Source organism: Corvus cornix, chromosome 7 (genome assembly GCF_000738735.6).
Source record: "Corvus cornix cornix isolate S_Up_H32 chromosome 7, ASM73873v5, whole genome shotgun sequence".
In the NCBI taxonomy this organism is placed as follows: Eukaryota; Metazoa; Chordata; class Aves; order Passeriformes; family Corvidae; genus Corvus; species Corvus cornix.
In genome coordinates, this window is record NC_046337.1 from 22,356,056 (window position 1) to 22,373,806 (window position 17,751).

Consider the following 17,751-nt stretch of genomic DNA (forward strand, 5'->3'; position numbering starts at 1 on the left):
GATGATGTTGTGGCAACAGGTCAACAGCTAAATGGGGGCAGGAGCCTCCTTGGCAGGGACATGGGTGTTCCCCCCAGGGAACATCCAAAGGAAGGGACTTCCCAAGACAGAAGTGTTTGGTCACATGTCATATCCTGACTGTACTGGCAAAGGACAATAATGCTAGAGGCTCATGGTTGTGCATGCACACAGGCACATTTTTGTTCTGTATATAGTGTTATGGTTCATGTCCCTTGGGCTGGTTCACTTCATGGGATAGCCCTAAAAATTCCCAGGGTTGAAGTACTCATGTGAAACTAGTTGCAACCAAAATATGTGGTTTGCAGTTCTTCATTAAAGTAATGACACCAAATAAGCATTTATACTGCAGGCTGATCATTCATTAAAAACAAGAAATAATACTTCTGCCACCTTTTTCTTTTTCTTTTTTTTTTTTGAGGGTGCTATTTAAAGCAAAATAAAGCAAAATGTGGTAAAATTAATGAAAATTTGAATAAATCAACTTTGTTTAGCAAGTTGAATTTTAAAGGCAAGTAAACTAACCATCTCTTTTCTGCAGCTGTCTTAAAGGTGCATTTTGCGAACTCCTCTGCTACTACTCTTTGGTTTTTTTTTTTTCTTAATACTACAAGTGAGCATAGACATATAGCCAGAATAACCCATCTTTCTCAGAACATATGTTTCACATATTAGAAAATAGCTGTATTTTCAGTTGCCTCCAAATTCGTCACATGTCTATGGGGTTGCTTGTTTGTCAGCCTTTTATTTTCCTAGTAATTTTGACATTTGTGCCAGGCACTTTAGGTCAGAGGAATGCTTTCTATACTGCTGGCATGCTCCTGCACTACCAACATGGAAAGAAAGATTCTCATTGATTTCAGTGATGCTGGATCAGACCATTAGAGAACACTAAGTCTTTTACAATGAATGTTTTCATGACATATATTGTCCTGAATAAATAAATATATGTGCTGGCCTTGTAGCAGTGCACAATTCTGTATCCATCAAAATGACACAGACTGAATACACGGAGATTTACTCTGAAATTAAGATGAAACCTTACGACTCTTTTATGGCAGTCTGAATCAATTTAGTGGTATGGACATAACTATATTCTGTCTTAAGAACCAGAACTTAGTATTAAGTGTAATTTCCGCTCACGTGACAGGGCCAGTTTAATAGGATCTTTCTCTTCACACACAGTTTTAGCTGTATGAGGATTAGATATTGCTCCTTTGCACTATTCTGTCAGCAAGATATCCAGAGGAAGGACCTAATGCAAGTCACGTGCCAATTCTTGAATAATTAAATAAAAATGCCTGTGATATCCATGGGTGCACACATGAGACAAATAAATGATAGATAAGGTCTAAGATTCACTCATTTAACATTAATCCCAAGAGTTGTGTCTCACACATGCTCAATTTGATGCCTAGCAGTTGGAAACAGGTTTTAGATTTGGCAGCTAGAGGTAAGAGCATAAGGTGCAGTTTTCACTGCAATCGGAGAAAATATTCCAGACTGGACTCAGTAGATACCCACAACCATATAATTTATTGCAAATTATAAAACTACTATTTCCTGGCCTTATTTTTCCTCAGCCACCATCAGAAACCTCAGAAAGATCATTCTCTTTCAGTCATATATTAATTTTTGCCTACTGACTGTTGCTCAAAGGGCCACAGGCTACAAAGGGATATGAACAAAGTAATTTTTTATGTGTTTCCATTTTGCCTGAAACAGAACAAAAATATTGATTTGGAAGGCTTCCAAGAGGAAAAAAAGTTGTTAAATTACTGTTCCTACGTGGCATATGTGAAGGTAGAGATTTCATATTCTTTGGATAGGTAACTGATAACAGAAAATTGCACCTCTTTGAAAATCAAGCTTAGGTAAGAACCCAGGCTTGCTTGGGTATCTGGCTTCCCAAGCGGAACGGATTTAGTATGTTACTGCTTGGAATTACAGCAAAGGGAACACTTTGCTGAGGGTCAAACCAACGACTCTGTTTTATGGTATGAACTGCATATCCAAATTTATTTTGACCGTGCAAGTAGCCAACAGTAAGATAGAAAACAAAAATACGCAACCCAGTTCCTATATTTTAATCTCCTTTTAAAAGTGTCCCTCTCCTTTATTTATGGTACAGCCTGGAACTGTGGCTTATGCAAATAATGGTACAGACTACAAGCAGAGGAGAACAGACTACTACTTCTTCTAAGAAAAATCTTTGTAGTCAGAATTACAAAATGCAAACACCTCTTTGGAGTTCCAAGAACTTGTCTTTAACAGCTAAGAATCATACTTATGATTTGTCCTGCACTGCTCTGTCAGCCTAAGTTCCAAGGAACCCCCAAGAATGCTTGCAAATCCCTGGTGACTGAAGAGAAGTGGGTATGGAGAGAAACTCCAAATGAGACATGGCTGTTACCAGTTTATCAATAAGAGGTGACTGAAGTTTAGGGGACACACATTTTATTCTATTTGCAATATATGGCTATATACAGCTGTATGTTTATGTGATTCATTCAATCTCAACCATGGTTTTTTCATGATTTTTCCTAGTATCAGTGAACTAAGGAGTCTTTGCCCAAGGAAAGTCACCTTGATAAAGAAAGGTGAACCAAATGACAAATCATTCTCCTCCCTATCATAACAATATCTGTTATTCCACGACTACTTAACCACATCTCTAAAATGTGCCTCAGATAATTCTGGAAATTATATAGGGAAAAGACACTTCACAGAGACAGTGTCTTACTGTAGTTTAGCTTTATCTGGAAGCCTTTTGCTGTTCTCGATCATCAGCCAAGCGAACAAAGTAACCCTCAGCTGTACAATATGTAAATCTTCCTTGGCTGTTAAAGCCAATTTACTCTTGCACAGAATGTTAAAATCTCAGATGGAGATACAGTCCCGACACCTTTTTGTAAACTGTACAAGGCTTCCTTTATATTGAAAAACTTTAGACCACTGGTCCACAAAAGAGCTTTTCATAAACAATTTTGGTACTCTTGTGGGTTTTTTCCTCAAAAGACAACAGCCACTGGTGATTAGCAGATTGAAAACCAGCAGTTTAAGTAAACAAACAAACACAGGAACAAATCCAGTCAGTTTCTTTTCTACTAGCCTAGCAGACTTCCTACCACCTGGAAAACAGATCTCTTTTACTATGCTTCATCAGCAAGCATAGTGTTGCAAATAGTAACTCAAAAAAAATTTTCATTTTATTTTGAAAAATGTGGCATTTTTAACCAGGATGGCATATTATGTCTTATGAAAGTGTTTAACAGGTCTAACTCATTCAGTCTGGCCCGTGGCCCTGACCTTAGAGTGATACCCCTACACCGACCAGCATGGGGGACATACCTAACCTGGGTGCTTGAGCCCTTACACAGAGAACAAAGACCTTTGCAATGCATCAATTCATGCTGCTGTGGGTGTGCATAAAATTACACACAGGTGTGAATTCAGTGGATCAGGAGACCTGCTTCTATGGGGCAAAAGGAACCATTCCTTCTGCCCATGCAGCCAATGAAAACCACCTGAAACCCAGTAATATGATTTTGGTGACATTAGTATAGCAGGAGAATCTGAGAGCTAAGGCTTTCCTGCCATTACTCTTCATCTTAATGGCTGTGCTACACTAAATCTACATTCCTAATGCCTCTTTTTATGTTCCTTTAACAAGTAAGCTAGATTAAACACTATAAAGTTTAGAGTGGTATTTGAAAATAGATAAAAATATCAGTAAATTTTTTAATGACTAACTCAGATCTGATTTTGCACAGTTACTGTTCAGATAATGGAAACAGTTTCTAATCCTGGCAATCTCTAGTATTAGATCCATATCTTAAGCATAGATATTGGTATAATTATTTTTAATATGTAGACATTTATAGATTTATAAATTACACAATTTATGTGGAGTGACATTTTCTTCAACATCCAAGTGTATCAAATCCAATGATAATTATCAAACAGTGTTAAAAGCCTATCAATAAAATAATCTATCTTTCCCTTTAGAAATCCAGCCAAGTAAAAGTGTAGTAGGTACACGACACCAATGAGCTATCAAACCCATTTTCTCATGCTAGAGAGACTAGACCTCAAACCGTGCATGTAACAGGGTGACATCTTCTAATAGGTCCAAGATTTTGTAAAATTTTGTAATTGTAACCAGCACTGTGAGCACTGTGAGCACTGTGACTTTCATTTCAATGTGACTAGGCAGAAAGTTAAAAAAAATGGGACAGGACTGGATGAACACTCTTAATGTCACGTCTCACTTAAGAAATGGACCACCTGGTGCTTCTGGTTGCCTTTCAAATGTAGTACCAAATCAAATAGATAGATTTGATAATCTGATTTGGGACTTTAAATGCGTGAATTGTTGCAGCAAGAGTTATACAAGAAAATGGCTATGACAAGTCTGGTGTAATTATAAATGTGAAAGAAAAAAATAAATCCAAACAAGAATAAAAACATTACATCCTGTCTGCAGGTTGTCAGTGTCATCTGTGATGTTGTTGTGTCCATCACCCACGATCTAAGGCCTGCAATAGAGCTCACCCACTCCAGAGGCAGATGGCCATACTTTCAAGAATTGGAAGAGCACAGCTTTGGCCTGTTTTTCTGAAGAAAAATTTCCTAAATTTGAAGTCCATTGTATTTAATAAAAAACGATGGTACGATGGCATATCTAGATGTTGGCATCAGTCACATCCAGACAGGGACACCGAGATCTGCAGTCACTGCCAGCCTGCAATTTGTGTCCTAAAGTCTTTATCAGCTGCAGCCTGAGCCTCACCAGTGGCCACATGACGTACAGGCAGTGTAACTAATTGCACACATTTGCTGGATTTGTCAGTCTCAGGGCTTGTTCTGCATTGGTCCTCTTTGAATCCAACTCTGCTGATAGTTCAGACAGACTGGCCATCTGACTCATCAGTGCAAGTCTCCTGTACCAGCAATAATTTAACTGAACACATTTAGTTCTAAACATCTGACTAAGAAGGTTTCAGATCCTAGCAACATTACGCTTGCAACTTTTGCCAGCCTCCGGGGAATTGAGAGGAAGTAATGGATTTGGAACATCCTGCATACACATGGCTGTTAGCTGGACTAGGCTGGAATTTAGCTGGATTAAACTGAAATTTAGCTAGCTTGTGCTCTCTGCACACTTATGGAAACTGAATATGGCTCATGTGGCTCAAAGTATTTCTCAACCAGGCGTTCCTTTTCCATGTCCCAGTGTTCAAAAAGATTAAAAGTGTATCTTATTTGCAAAATGTTCTGAAATCATGGCTGCACTACTTTTTATTTCTGCTTGTTCTGTCTCTACAAAGACCAAAGAAAACACCTGGTGCTTTTCTCACATCCTTCTCCTGGTGCCAGGAAAAGGATCAATCTGATCTGCCACATCCCCTCACAAATCTCAAGAGGTATCCAGCTTCACCAACTCATACCTACAAGCAAGAAGACCATATGTTTTTAATGTATATACATTCAAGTTATTTCAGTCAGCATAATTTTTTTCTTTACCACAGTCGTACCCTGGGGAGAAACTATGTCAAGTATGAACTTCTACGGCTGTAATGAAGATATGGCAAAGCTTTCCTTGTTCCTTTTATGGAACAAGACAATGATTTTAGATGGAATAGATTCAACTTCTGGAGATTCTGATATGTTGTATCCATAGAATCAGTTCTCAGCCTCCCTTAAAAATATAGCATGGCACTTCGATATGGTCAGGCTAAGTGCCTAAACTGGGGGTGTTGGAAAAAAAACCCACTAGAGAAAACTTCTTATCTATGAGGCACGTGGGGGAAATGATTCAGAAAATAAAGTCACTTCCATGTAAGCTTTTTAAAAGAGGAGGTTTCCCATTCAGAGGTAAAAATTTTATAAAAGATCATTCAGCTCTGCAGCATTTAGCTCTAAAAATGGAAAAGTCAGTATAAACAATGGGTTGCTTCTATAAGGACTGAGTAATCAGGTAGAACTGGTCACAACTCTTTTGCTGAAGTGAAATGAACAGCATGAAAAGCCAAGACCTAAGCCCCATCCTGGCTCAGCAGTGATGGCATTCATGCAAGATCAACAAGGCTCATGTCCCTGCTCCTCCATGTTGGTCTCCCTAAAGCACTTCCCAGGGATGTGGAGGTTGAATGGGATGGTTTGGATCTGATTAACTCTCTACCAAACTTTATTCTCAGGTGTTCTAAGACTTCTATGCATATGACTGACGAGGGGGTTTTGTAGGTGGGTCTTGCTCCCTCTCCCTTTCTAAGATCTTGTAAAGGGCTTTTGGTTTTATCCTGGTGTGGAACAGCAACACATCCTTAATCTCAAAAAATCTTTTGGGACAAGGCAACCATTTCCTGCCCAGCTCTACAATTAATCACGGCGCATCCCTCTTACAGTGCGTTGCAGATAAATAATTCATTACAGCTGCCTCTTCCCTCCATGCAGGCTAGGCAGTTTTGATCATTTCTACAGAAGAAGAAAAAAGTTAATTCCTTCTATACTGGCCTCCAGAAAAGGATTTAGACCCTCTCACAAGGAACTTTGATGAATTAATAAACCTCCTCCTCATGCTTGTCCAGAAACTGAGTTCAATTGCAGCTCCCTAATTTTCCAGATAACATCTGTAGAGTTTGAGAAGACTTGCCTAACCAGTGCCTACAGTCAAACTGTGAACAATTATTATTTTCATTAACAAGATGGATCTAGATTTTGCTACAGTATGATTTACACAAATATCAGGATGAACCTTTACAGGCATTGCTACTGCAAGCTGGAGTCATAATTGCTGCTTTGACATTCATGCTGTTTTGACAATGCAGTCCTGATCCATGCTTTAAAAAAAAGACTTGTTGGTGTCTGGTCAACTAGGGATTAAAAAAAGATAGACAAGTATGGAACCAGCCTGTTAACACAGGTTGAGTTCAAGGAAACCAAAGGCAGAGTTTGGCAGGAAGGCAGCGTGGACCTATGCAGTAGCACAGGCAGGGAAACCAGGACAAAGCTGTTGTCTCCCTTCTGGAAGCTCCTGCTTGCAGGTCCCTCTGACCTGAGATTTTGTTTTAAAGCATCCTGATCCCACAAAGCATAAGCTATGTGAAACTTACTGCTCTAAATCCACCACTTGCATGGAGAAACAAGCTCCATGGGCAGCTGAGACACTCTCATGGTCCTGGGCCCCACCTGGGACACCCTCCCCTCCAGTGGCCTGGTGGATCTATTTGAAACTCAATCCAGGTCATTGTCCTCTTTGCCTACCCATGGCTCCTCCTTACTTGGACTCTGACTTGTGAGCTGATGTCCCTGTCCCCATGGAGGTGCCTGCTGTCCTGGGCTGAGAGCACCGGGATGTGCTGTAGAGGCTGTTCCCTGCCCACCTGCAGAGCTCTTCTGGGAAAGCTCAGGTAAAGCTGGGAAGATCAAGGTCTGACTTCGAGATATTGGGTATTTCAGAGCACAGAGCAAGCTTCCTCAGCAGCTGCTGGGAATGACAGGGATATGCAAGAGCCTAGGGGCTGGTAACACCTCCAGTGAATAAAATAGTGAAGTTTGGGTTTCTGCACAGCTGCTTTGATGTCCACTCAGTGCAGCTGCAGGGATGACAGATGTGCTAAAGTAGACCTGGCATCCCTGAAAATCTGACCCTGCTGAATAAAAGAAGGCAGAAAAGGAGCTGAGAAAAGGAGATGAAAATGATTAATCAAATGGCTTTCATACAGTTTGAGATTCCCTATTTTCTTTCAGAAATGCTATTCTTGTATCTCTTAAAACTCTAATAAACACTTTCTATCTTCATGTAGGTTGCTGGAAATGCATCAGCATTATTTTGTTCGTCAATTAAGTATGCAGATCTTCCTTACATGCAAAGTGGTTAATGTTAATACTCTGACTATTGCATTTTTATAGATGGATGTTCCTAGAAATCATATCTTATCTTGTTTACACAACAATTAGACCCTTTTGAGCCTACCTGATTATGAAAATAAGGGAATACTGTCAGTGGCATGCAATTCATTTTATTAGAATGAAAATCTATTGTAAGGTACACCTGAACTGTCATAAACCCAACATTATTTCTTACTCCATCATGGACACTACCACAAAACATTCATGCCAACTTCCCAAGGAAGTGCATTGGAGCTACAGAGGTGAGTTTGGCCTCAATTTTGAATTCAGGTTCCATATAAAATGGTATCTCCTTAGTAAACTCAGAGGACCATACGTGTAACTGAAAAATTTGCAACTTGGCTCATGCTTGAGTAGTTTTGGCACCATTCCTCATACTGAACAGTGGATTGCATGAAACGGCTGATAGGCAAACACTTGTCTTAAAAGTACACTAAATGCTTTATGAGATCCATTTGATCATACTAGTCCAGATTAATCTGTTTCTGTTGGTCTGTGTACTTTGCCAGACTGTTTAGTGTACAGAGAACCTCTGGCATGAAGTCATGCTAGAAACACCCTCCTGCTGCTGCCTGGCACTGGATGTGTTGGCAGGGAAGGACTTATTCAAGTCTTCCTTTATTGTAGAGATTTCCAGCAGCCATAATAGCTCTTTAAAGACACTGACAGGTAGCATAATGCTGAGCAGCCCCCAGGATGCCCTAAGTTACACCAGAGGGGTAGCCTGGCTGTGGGCCAGGCAAGGAGAAGGCATTTCAGTGCTGGCTTTTCCCCCCATGTCTCTTTACTGCTTGGCCTTTCCTCAAAACTCCAGCCGTACCACACAAGCAGCCTTCAGACATTTCACCCATAAACAAAATTTCTGCACAGTTCTCCTTGACAGAACCGTTGCTAATTGAATCTGTGACTGTCAGCACTCCTCCTGTGTCTTGGAAAGGCCTGAATTGTTAGAGACCTGCTCCACAGAAATGCAGAGCAGTGTTTTGGGCAGATGTCCCCAGTTGTGTGCTGAGAAAGCGCTCTGATGAGGTCTGTCGAGCAGCATGTGGCCCCAGCTTGTTGTCTTGTGATGAAGAAAGGTTATACTGCAACACAGATCAACTCTGCAGTGTCCTCTACCACCTCAACAGTGCTCTGAAGAGGAATATTTGCTATCAGTGCTGGGGTGATACAATACTCTTGTATCCACCTTAAACTGGACTTAGCCCATAATGTGCTTCATAAACTCGAGAACTGTGTGTGACACCTAGCAGTGTTCTCAGTTTTGGAGAAACTAAGTTAAATGCCTTAATTTTCTGGTGATTTGTTTAATCTTATCTACTGTCATATATATGGCTAGCTAGACTATAATTTGAATGGCCAGCAATAGCGTTACAAAGCAAAGAGCTTGAAAAAATGCACAAGACCAAAAGTCTTTCATTGCCATCTCACAATTCCTTTTGCAAAATATTCCTAACAATTGTATCTGCAAAGGACTCGTAATGCAGGTAAAGGTATGCACTGTTGTTAGCCATAGGTTTTGTAAAATATTAACAGAGAACCAGAGATGTTAAAAGTTGTCTAAATAATATTATGGGAACTAATAAGAACAGTTGCTTTTTCCTAGGCAGAATATTAATCCTATTCAAGTTCCATTCTATTTAAAGTGGAATGCTTGTATATGTGTCCTAGCCCTGCTTCACCCGTGGACAGTTTAACCCTAGGAATTAACACCTTACATGGTAAAGGCAGCCCATGTGGAGAGATGGGCTATGAGAAAACTGAGCTCCACCTTTTTGGTGTGCCCGTGTAAGCACCCCTCATCAAGGGCTGACCTTCTGAAATGCAAAGCCCAGGGGACAGTGTAATTCTGCTTTTAGTTTCCCTTGAAATCCTATCTGAAAGCGCATCCTTCTCTGCATTCAAATCAGAGGGACCAGCACCCTGAGATCTGCTGTGAAGCCTTTACAATCTATGGAAGCTAGGGAGCTTTCCATGGCATGGAGCAAGAATTACCAGAAAGAAATTTGTTAATGGTGAGGCCATCTGAAGAAACAATTCACATGCAGACCCTGCAGGAAGCCAGGCTTACAAGAATGATGCATTTCCTCGAAAAGCTGAGGGAGGAGAGAGGTGTATTGAATAAATTGAAGGTGGGGATGCAGTCAGTTTCATTGCTCCTATCTATTGTCACTGGAGATCTCCCTGGAGGATTTCCTACAAGGTACTCTGCTGAAACAGTCCTTTTAGTGGGAGCAGGGAGGAGGACAGGGAATGCAGAGACAAAAGTACTGCCCCAATCTCCTGTCCCAGAGACAGAAGCCTGAGCGTCTGTGTTCTGCCACTTGTTGGAGGCATGGTCTGAGCATCACTCAGTTTTCCTCCTGTTTTGGCTAACTGTTTGGATCTGGCAGCAGATTGCTGTTGATATTTATTTGTTCATACTTGCTAGATTACTTCCTGATTTTTGTTCCCTAATTTAGTTTGCATCATCCACCTCCATTTCTGCAGATGACTTCTTTGTATCAAACTGAGCTCTACAGAGAAACATTCTTTTTTAATTGGGTGCTAATATATGGATTTGACCTTGTTTATCCCTAGTTTAAGCTCAGCCTTTTGCCCCATGGCTTGTGTTTTTAGCCTTCTAAGTACTGCTGGTGATGAAAGGACCCAAAGAGCACAAACCAGCTTAATTTAGACTCTTGCAATCTCTTAATACAAAGCCACTCAGCTTCTCAAGACTGCTCAGAGCTTCTGTAATTTCAATGCTATTCAACTTACAGCTGTAATTAGAAATGGAGCTTTCATCAGCATTTAAAAATAATCAGTTCAGTTCTCTTCCACATCACTGTTTTAAGTCCTCAGTCCATTGTTCCAATGCATTCACTGGCTCTTCTGCTTTTGCTACTGCTCTAATAGCATGCTTCCACTATTATGGGAAAAATATATTCAATGTATTCATATGAAGAATGATTCAGTAGTAAGTGTCACCAGAGGAGTTTCACATACTTTACAAACATTAATACATTTATACATCCCACGTCTTCTGTACGTAAAATATTTAAGATTTTACAGGACTGAAATGTTGTGCTGTCTGTCCTTCACGGTAGAGTAAGTCATACTTGATATAATGAGATATTCTTACTAAAGTGTGGCTAAAGAAATGAGGAATAAGAGGCACTGCAGGATAATGGAACAAGTAATTCACATATCCTTTATCTTCTCTGCAATCAACATACTGGGTATGTAATTTTATAGCACTTTCCAACACCTAAATAGTCTTTATGTGATAGAATTAAGACCAAGAAATTAATGGTTGCTTAAAGGCAAGGTGTACATTCCAAAAAGCAGAGTTTGTCTTCTGGAATTAAGACTCCCAACTAGGGATGAAGAAAAAGGCAGCTGTACCCTTTAGTTCTAACCTATCGCCCCAGACGCTTCGGGAGGCATTTCGTTGTTCTGTTTCCTTGTGTCCCTGTGCCCAAGCTAAGGGCGCAGAGGCCGAGCAGGCAGTGCCGCGCTGGGAGTTCCCGGGGGTTTGCCCTCAGGCTGGGATAACAGAGGGGACTGTCGCTCCCAGGCCGGGGTGCTCGGAGATTCCCGGCCCCGCACAGCACCGCTCCGCGCCCACGCGCGGCAGCCCCGGTGCAGCCGCGGGGCCCCGCCCCGGCCCCGGATGCAGTCGCTGGCCCGCCGGGGGCGCGGCGCCCAGTTCCTGTGCGTGCCCTCGGTCCGCCCGCCCTCCCTCCGCGACATGTCGCTGGTGGCCGAGGCCTTCGTGACTCAGCTGGCCGGTGAGGGGCGGGGGCGGGCGGGCCGCGGGGCCGCGCTCCGGGCCGCGGGGTGAGGGCGGCGGCGGCAGCGCCGCCGAACTGCCGCGGCCTCAGACCCTGGGGTGACCCCTCGGGATGGGGCGGGGCGCCGCGGGGAGGGGGCTGTGGTTGGCTGAGGGCGGGCGGCGGTGCCGTACGGAGGCCGGCCCCGGAGGACAGGGACAGGTCACCCCGCACGGCTTCGCACCGAGCACAGCCGTGCGCGGCCGCCAGGTCCGCTCCGCTGTGGGCTCCCTAACCCCGGCTGTACCGGGGCGCATCGTTACTTTGATTTAATAACTTTTCTTTCTTTGAAACGACTTAACGTTCTTCCGTGATCCAAAAAACCACGTCATGTTTATAATTCTCGCAGCTGGCGTTGAGCCCCGCTGTGTGGGAGAGCTCGGTGCGGCGTGCTGCCCTGCCCGTGCCCACGGGTGCGTGCCGTGTCCTCGCGGGGAGCCTCGGAAGCGTGACGGGACCTTTGCTACCTGTTAGTGCTCCTGTGAGCCGCTGCAGCTGCGCCGTCTAAACCGGACGTGACCTTGAGATGTAACAGAAGTGTGCGTCACTGTGGAGTTATTTAGCAAAAAATTATAATAATATGCTCTTGAGGAAAAAGTCAAAACATGAGCCTTAGATAATGCCTGGCTAGGAAGTTCAAAACACAGTGTGTTGCATGCTTAAAATAAGTGCTTTGGTCAATTTATCCTTTCTTCTTACTCCCTGTTCTTGATTTTTTGCTGCTACACAAGCTCCCAAACAATAAATACTGCAAGGGAACAGCATGTTGATTAATACTGACCTTGAGTTGAGGAGGAAGCTGGAGTTTTGTGCCAGGAGCTGTGTCTTCTTCCAGTCAGTAAAGGCCTCAACATAGGAATCTGATTTGAATTCTCTATTATGAATGTACCCTGACTTGTCGGTCATGTGAAGGTAGTGGATCTTTAATCTAGGTCTGTAGAGGTACCCATAGACAAGCTTGAAAGTTGTGCTGGCCTCTTGAGTTGGCAGTTGCTAATACATAGATGTTAGCACAAGCCATGCTTATGTTCTGAGGGCCAGAACCCTGCATCCTTGGGATATGGAGAATACTGTCATGATCAACATTGCTTCATGCTATTTACTTACTTACTTTATGATCTCTTTAGTGTATTTTATTCATGTTGTGAAAGACAAGGATAATCACATACATGAGTAGATCTTGATCTGTGCTCTGTAACCTTTTTGAATATTTTAGAGAGACAGCTTGCTAATACTTATTTTTTCTGGAATTACAAATACAAACTCTATATGTATATATGTACATTGCTCTCTTATTCAAAAGCTGTTGTTTCACAGCTTCTTGCTAAACAAGCAAATTGTTGTGGAATACAATGAGAGATCCAAATTAAGTATAGAATAAAGAAAATACATATTTGAAGAATGGGAAATAAGAAGACAAAGTTTTGCAACAACTGGCTTTTCCCTTCTGTGCTGAAGTGTTCTTGTGTTCCTGGAGAAATTCTTACCTGCTCTTTGGGGTTGTTGCATCATGCTGCTTTTACTAGTCTCAGACTCATGTGTTAACAATTTTACTGTTAAGGTGGTGCTTTGAGGGCATCAGAGCTGCTCAAGTACTTCTGGACCCTCCTCTGGTTTAGTAAGCTTAAAAGCAGTAGTACTTGGTCTTTTACCTGTCAGTCACAGGTTAAATAATGCTCACTTTGATTTTATAGGTAAAGTAATATGTAAGCATCTAACATAAAAATACCATCAGTACTCCTCCATTTCTGCAGAATGGAAATGGTTGGTGCTTATTTTATTAATCTTGTACTTCTTCAGGATATGCAGCTACTTACTGTTTCTCAAGCTACAGTACAAATAGTTTAAGACCTGTCCACTGAAACATTCTATAAAACAAAATTATTACTTTGTCTTTGCTTTCCCAAAAGCAAATCAGTTTCAAAAGAAGTTATCTGCCTTAAAAATAAAAGATACCGTTTCCAGTGGGTCATGACATTTCTAGCTTGTCTGTATTAAGCACCAGGTCTAGACTGGAAGTAAGTAATGGTAAAATCACTCAAATTGTTCATATGAAAGATTTTTCAAATTAAAAGAAAGTTAACCAGGATCTTGGCAAGTACCCACCACACATCTGGATTTCCTGAGATGTTAACACAGACAGAGGGAGTGTTCATTCTGGTACTAAGAAGATGTAAATATCCCCCAAATCTAGGAATATTTGTGAGGAAGAAAAATGTTGTATCTGCAAGGAAAAAATACAGTGACTATTGACTAAGATGCTATTGTTTTAATATCATCTTATCCCATATCTGTGGTTGTGAATGAGAATTTTTTCCACATTCCTAAAAATGAAATTTCATTGGCTTTTTGTTGGGGGTCCTATTCATGAAGATGTCACTTTGTCGTAGCAGTTGCAACAAGCTGCTGCTGTTCTTAACATGTAACAGCTATAATGCACGAGTCCTTACATACAAGTGTTTAAGACAATCAAGTCAACATAATTTGTTTTCTAGAAATGTTCTAAAAGCTGAGGGGAGGCTTTTAGTGGAGAAGGGGATCGTAATTTTCTTTAACACACCAACTTTTCGTGTATGTATTTGAATATTCTTTTTAAAGTACTACCTGTCTTCACCTTGCCTGTGCCTTGTACATTCACTTCTGATGTGCCTGTTCACTGTCTCAGCACAAACTGAAACACAGAAAACACCATCTGAATGTAAGAAAAACTTTTTTCAGTGTGAGGATGATTTAACATTGGAGCAGGTTGCTCAGTGCAGTTGTGGAGTCTCCACCCTTGGAGGAGAGTGGGGATGGCAATCTGCTGCAGCTTACCCTGGACATCCCAGAAGTGTCTTCCAACTTCTGTGCCCATCAGTTCTCACCCTACTTGCAGTGCTGCAGTAATTCAGCAGCCTCTCTGAGCAACATGCATTCACCTGAACGTGCTGGGCACAGCCTGCTGCTCTAATGCATTAATGATTAAATACAGAGTGATGACTGAATCACCTGCATGGAGTGTAATGCTTGTATTAGTGGCATTCAGCTATTCAGAAATATAAAGAGGTTGATACTATGTCTCAAGGAATAATAAACAAATATTTCCATAGCTTCATGAATTGCAAGCATTCATGAAAAAGAAGCATCACGGTTTAAATCATCCATTTCTAAACTGTAGAAAATATTAATTGAATAATATGGTAGAGGATTTATTTAGAGTAGCTCAGCATCAATCACATATTAACAGGATAGGAAATGAGTGTTTATACTGTAAGAAGAATTAGAGTGCCAGCTTTCAAGTGGTCTACAACATTAATCTTTCTAACTAGTAGTTTGGAGAAGCTAACTGCTCAAATAATCTCTAAAAGATTATTGAAAATATATTTAATTGATCACTAAATTACTCAATATGCTTTATTTTTTTTTTTTCCCCAAAATACATTAGTTTTAGGTCAGTGATCAAAGGAGAGAAAATAATATTGTTGTTTGTCCTGTGATCTCTGGAAAACAACTTCTGTGTATTGCTGTGATGTCCAAGGGTCTTAGGCTGTTTTTAATACTAAGGGAAATAAATCCAGTGTAAAAAGCAGATACCCTTCTACCTTTAGGTATTTTACGTTCATAGTGAGTCTACCTCCAGTGTGACATGCCAGAGTCCAAATAAATCTTTGACATGCATGTTTTATGTATTGACACAAGCTTCAATTTGGCTGAGAACAAATTCATAGGGAACAAAACCTCACCACCTAAATTGTTCCCACACATAAAGACATGGTATTTAAACTGAGTACGTATTTTGTACATCAGATTGCGCATAGGTAAGTGTTAGTGCTTCCTCCATGTGTAAGATGAAAAAAATAGTTATTCTTGCTTAAAATAGGTTGTTGGCAGCAGAGACTGTTTAAGCCTGCTGCAGAGGTTCTTGTAATGAAAAATTTTAGTTTATTTGAAAATACCAAATTTGTCAGGCTACATGATTTTATCTTACAGTGTTTTTTACATGTGTGCTTTTCGTTTGGTAATCAAGCTGGAAGGAATCCTTTTTAACTCTTGTTCAGTTTCAGTAAGGAAGTTTCTTATGTTTCTCCTGCCAGTTTATGCTCAGACATGTTTCATGGCTTGAGGTGGACCAATCCTTTGAGTGGATTGCTTATCCAATCTTTTTTTTAGGTCAGGGAAAACATTGCTTTCACAATTATGGGAGTAGAGTACATATTTCATTTTGAAATATTGTTATTTCTTGTTTTTAAGCAGCAGCATAATTACAGTTTATAATAGAGCATGCTTCTATAATTGTTTCTGTCTCTGTTAAGACTAAGCAGTCTTTCTCTAATCATAATTTTATTGTTACATGTTTTCTGCTAAAGTGATGTCTTCTCATTCCAGAAATGAGATTGCTCTAGAAATAGTGGTAACAAAATTGGTAAACCAAAAGTAGCACCTATTTTGATATTGTCCAGTTTGAATTTCAAGTAAACTTTCATTGGCTGATGAAACCACGACAAGTGGTTTGAATGAGAGTGCTCTTTAGGAGCCTCAGCTCAATAGGTCATAGAAAAAAATAGCAAATCATGAGAATGACTTTGGAGAGGAACCAGATTTTTCTTCTCTTTCTCACTCTTTTTTTCTCTCTGGTCCTCGGATGCTCTGTTCTCTGACTGTCCTCAGGAATAACCTGGTCTGTTCCTGTAGGTTTGGACCAGGTGAGTCACTTTTTTTTTGAAACAAGAATAAATGAAAGTGCTTGGTTGCTGTTCTTTGCTCTAGTTGAACAGGCATTACATGTTGCTACACTGCTGGGTGTTTTCAGCTGTCTGTTTTGAAAGTGAGTGAGAAACTGCAGCTGCATGCAAGCCATGGCAAGGACAGAGAGAAAGTACACACCATGCTCTCAAATTTGTTATTACCTTTAAATTCTAGTCTTCAGTTATTGAGAAGATGACATAGCTATCACATGAACATGGACGTTCTAGTACAGGCTGGAAGAAGTTATATGTAGTAATAAAACCCATGAAATGCTCAGGAAGAATTGGAAACATCAAAGGAAAAAATTCCAATGATGCTGCAAAGAATGCAGGAAAAGTCTCATTGGGTAGGATGAGAGCTCAACCAAAAAAATTGGTTTGTACATACTGAATTGGAAAGTAGACATGCTGAGAGATGGGACTTTTTAACAGTTCTGCCTTTTAGCTGTGGTATGATGACAGTGAAGGCAATGCAATGTTTGTAGTCCTAGCAAGAACTTTCAAAGTTCAATTGCACATGTGTTTCTTTTTGCATTTGATTGCCATGTTGGAGAAACTTTGGATGCATCAGAGTGTTCTCACTGAAAGCCTTGGAAAAGAAATGAGGAAGACTGTGAGGGTATGATTAAGAGAACAGGGTGAATGTTTTCAGGTTTTGAAGCAGGGAGTCTGCAGTGTTTCCCAGAAGTGAGGGAGAGCGTAAGAGGTGCTACGGCAAATACCATGATCTGGTTTGGGGTGACTTAAAGGCTCTGAGCCCTAAAGCAGCATCTTCCCACTTGCTAGCAGCACTTGGCTGCCTGACTGCAGCAGTGCTAACTGTCTGCATTTCTACCCTGCAGAGCTCTCCTGCCTAGACATCTCAGCTCATCTTGCACCTTTGCACGACTGGTGCTGCTGTGCTTAGGGCTGTGGGCAGGATAGGGAATGAGACAGTGAAGGGGAGCCTTAATGAAAAGCCAGAGGGGCCAGGGCTGGGTGAGCAGGAATTGTGTGTGTGGGAAGCAGCTTTTGGAGCAGGTATGGGATACTGATGTCCTGTCTGGTGAGACAGATGCGTTGGATCTTTGTTATGGATCAGAGCAGGGGTGCTGTGGATGAGAAAGCAGGGAACTCCTTGGGGCACCTTCACAGAAGTGGTGGTCAGACTGCCTGCCAAACATCCTTGGGGGGAGGAGGAGTTCAGACTATCACAGAAAAGAGGGGTCCTAATCTAGGAGAGCTTTCAAAGGGCTGATTTAAAGTATACAAATATAGATATCATGGCTAAGAAATGTCCC

The 17,751-nt window shown here is 41.2% G+C and overlaps 1 protein-coding gene across 1 annotated transcript in view; it reads left to right on the forward strand.

Moving 5' to 3' along the window:
• Nucleotides 1-11,569: 11,569 nt before the first annotated feature.
• MTX2 (metaxin 2) overlaps nt 11,570-17,751 on the forward strand; it is a 33,915-nt gene continuing 27,733 nt past the window's right edge. The window contains exon 1 of the mRNA XM_039555169.1: nt 11,570-11,705. Coding sequence (XP_039411103.1) covers nt 11,588-11,705 — 118 coding nt within the window. The 5' untranslated portion in view covers nt 11,570-11,587. The remainder of the gene's footprint in view (nt 11,706-17,751) is intronic.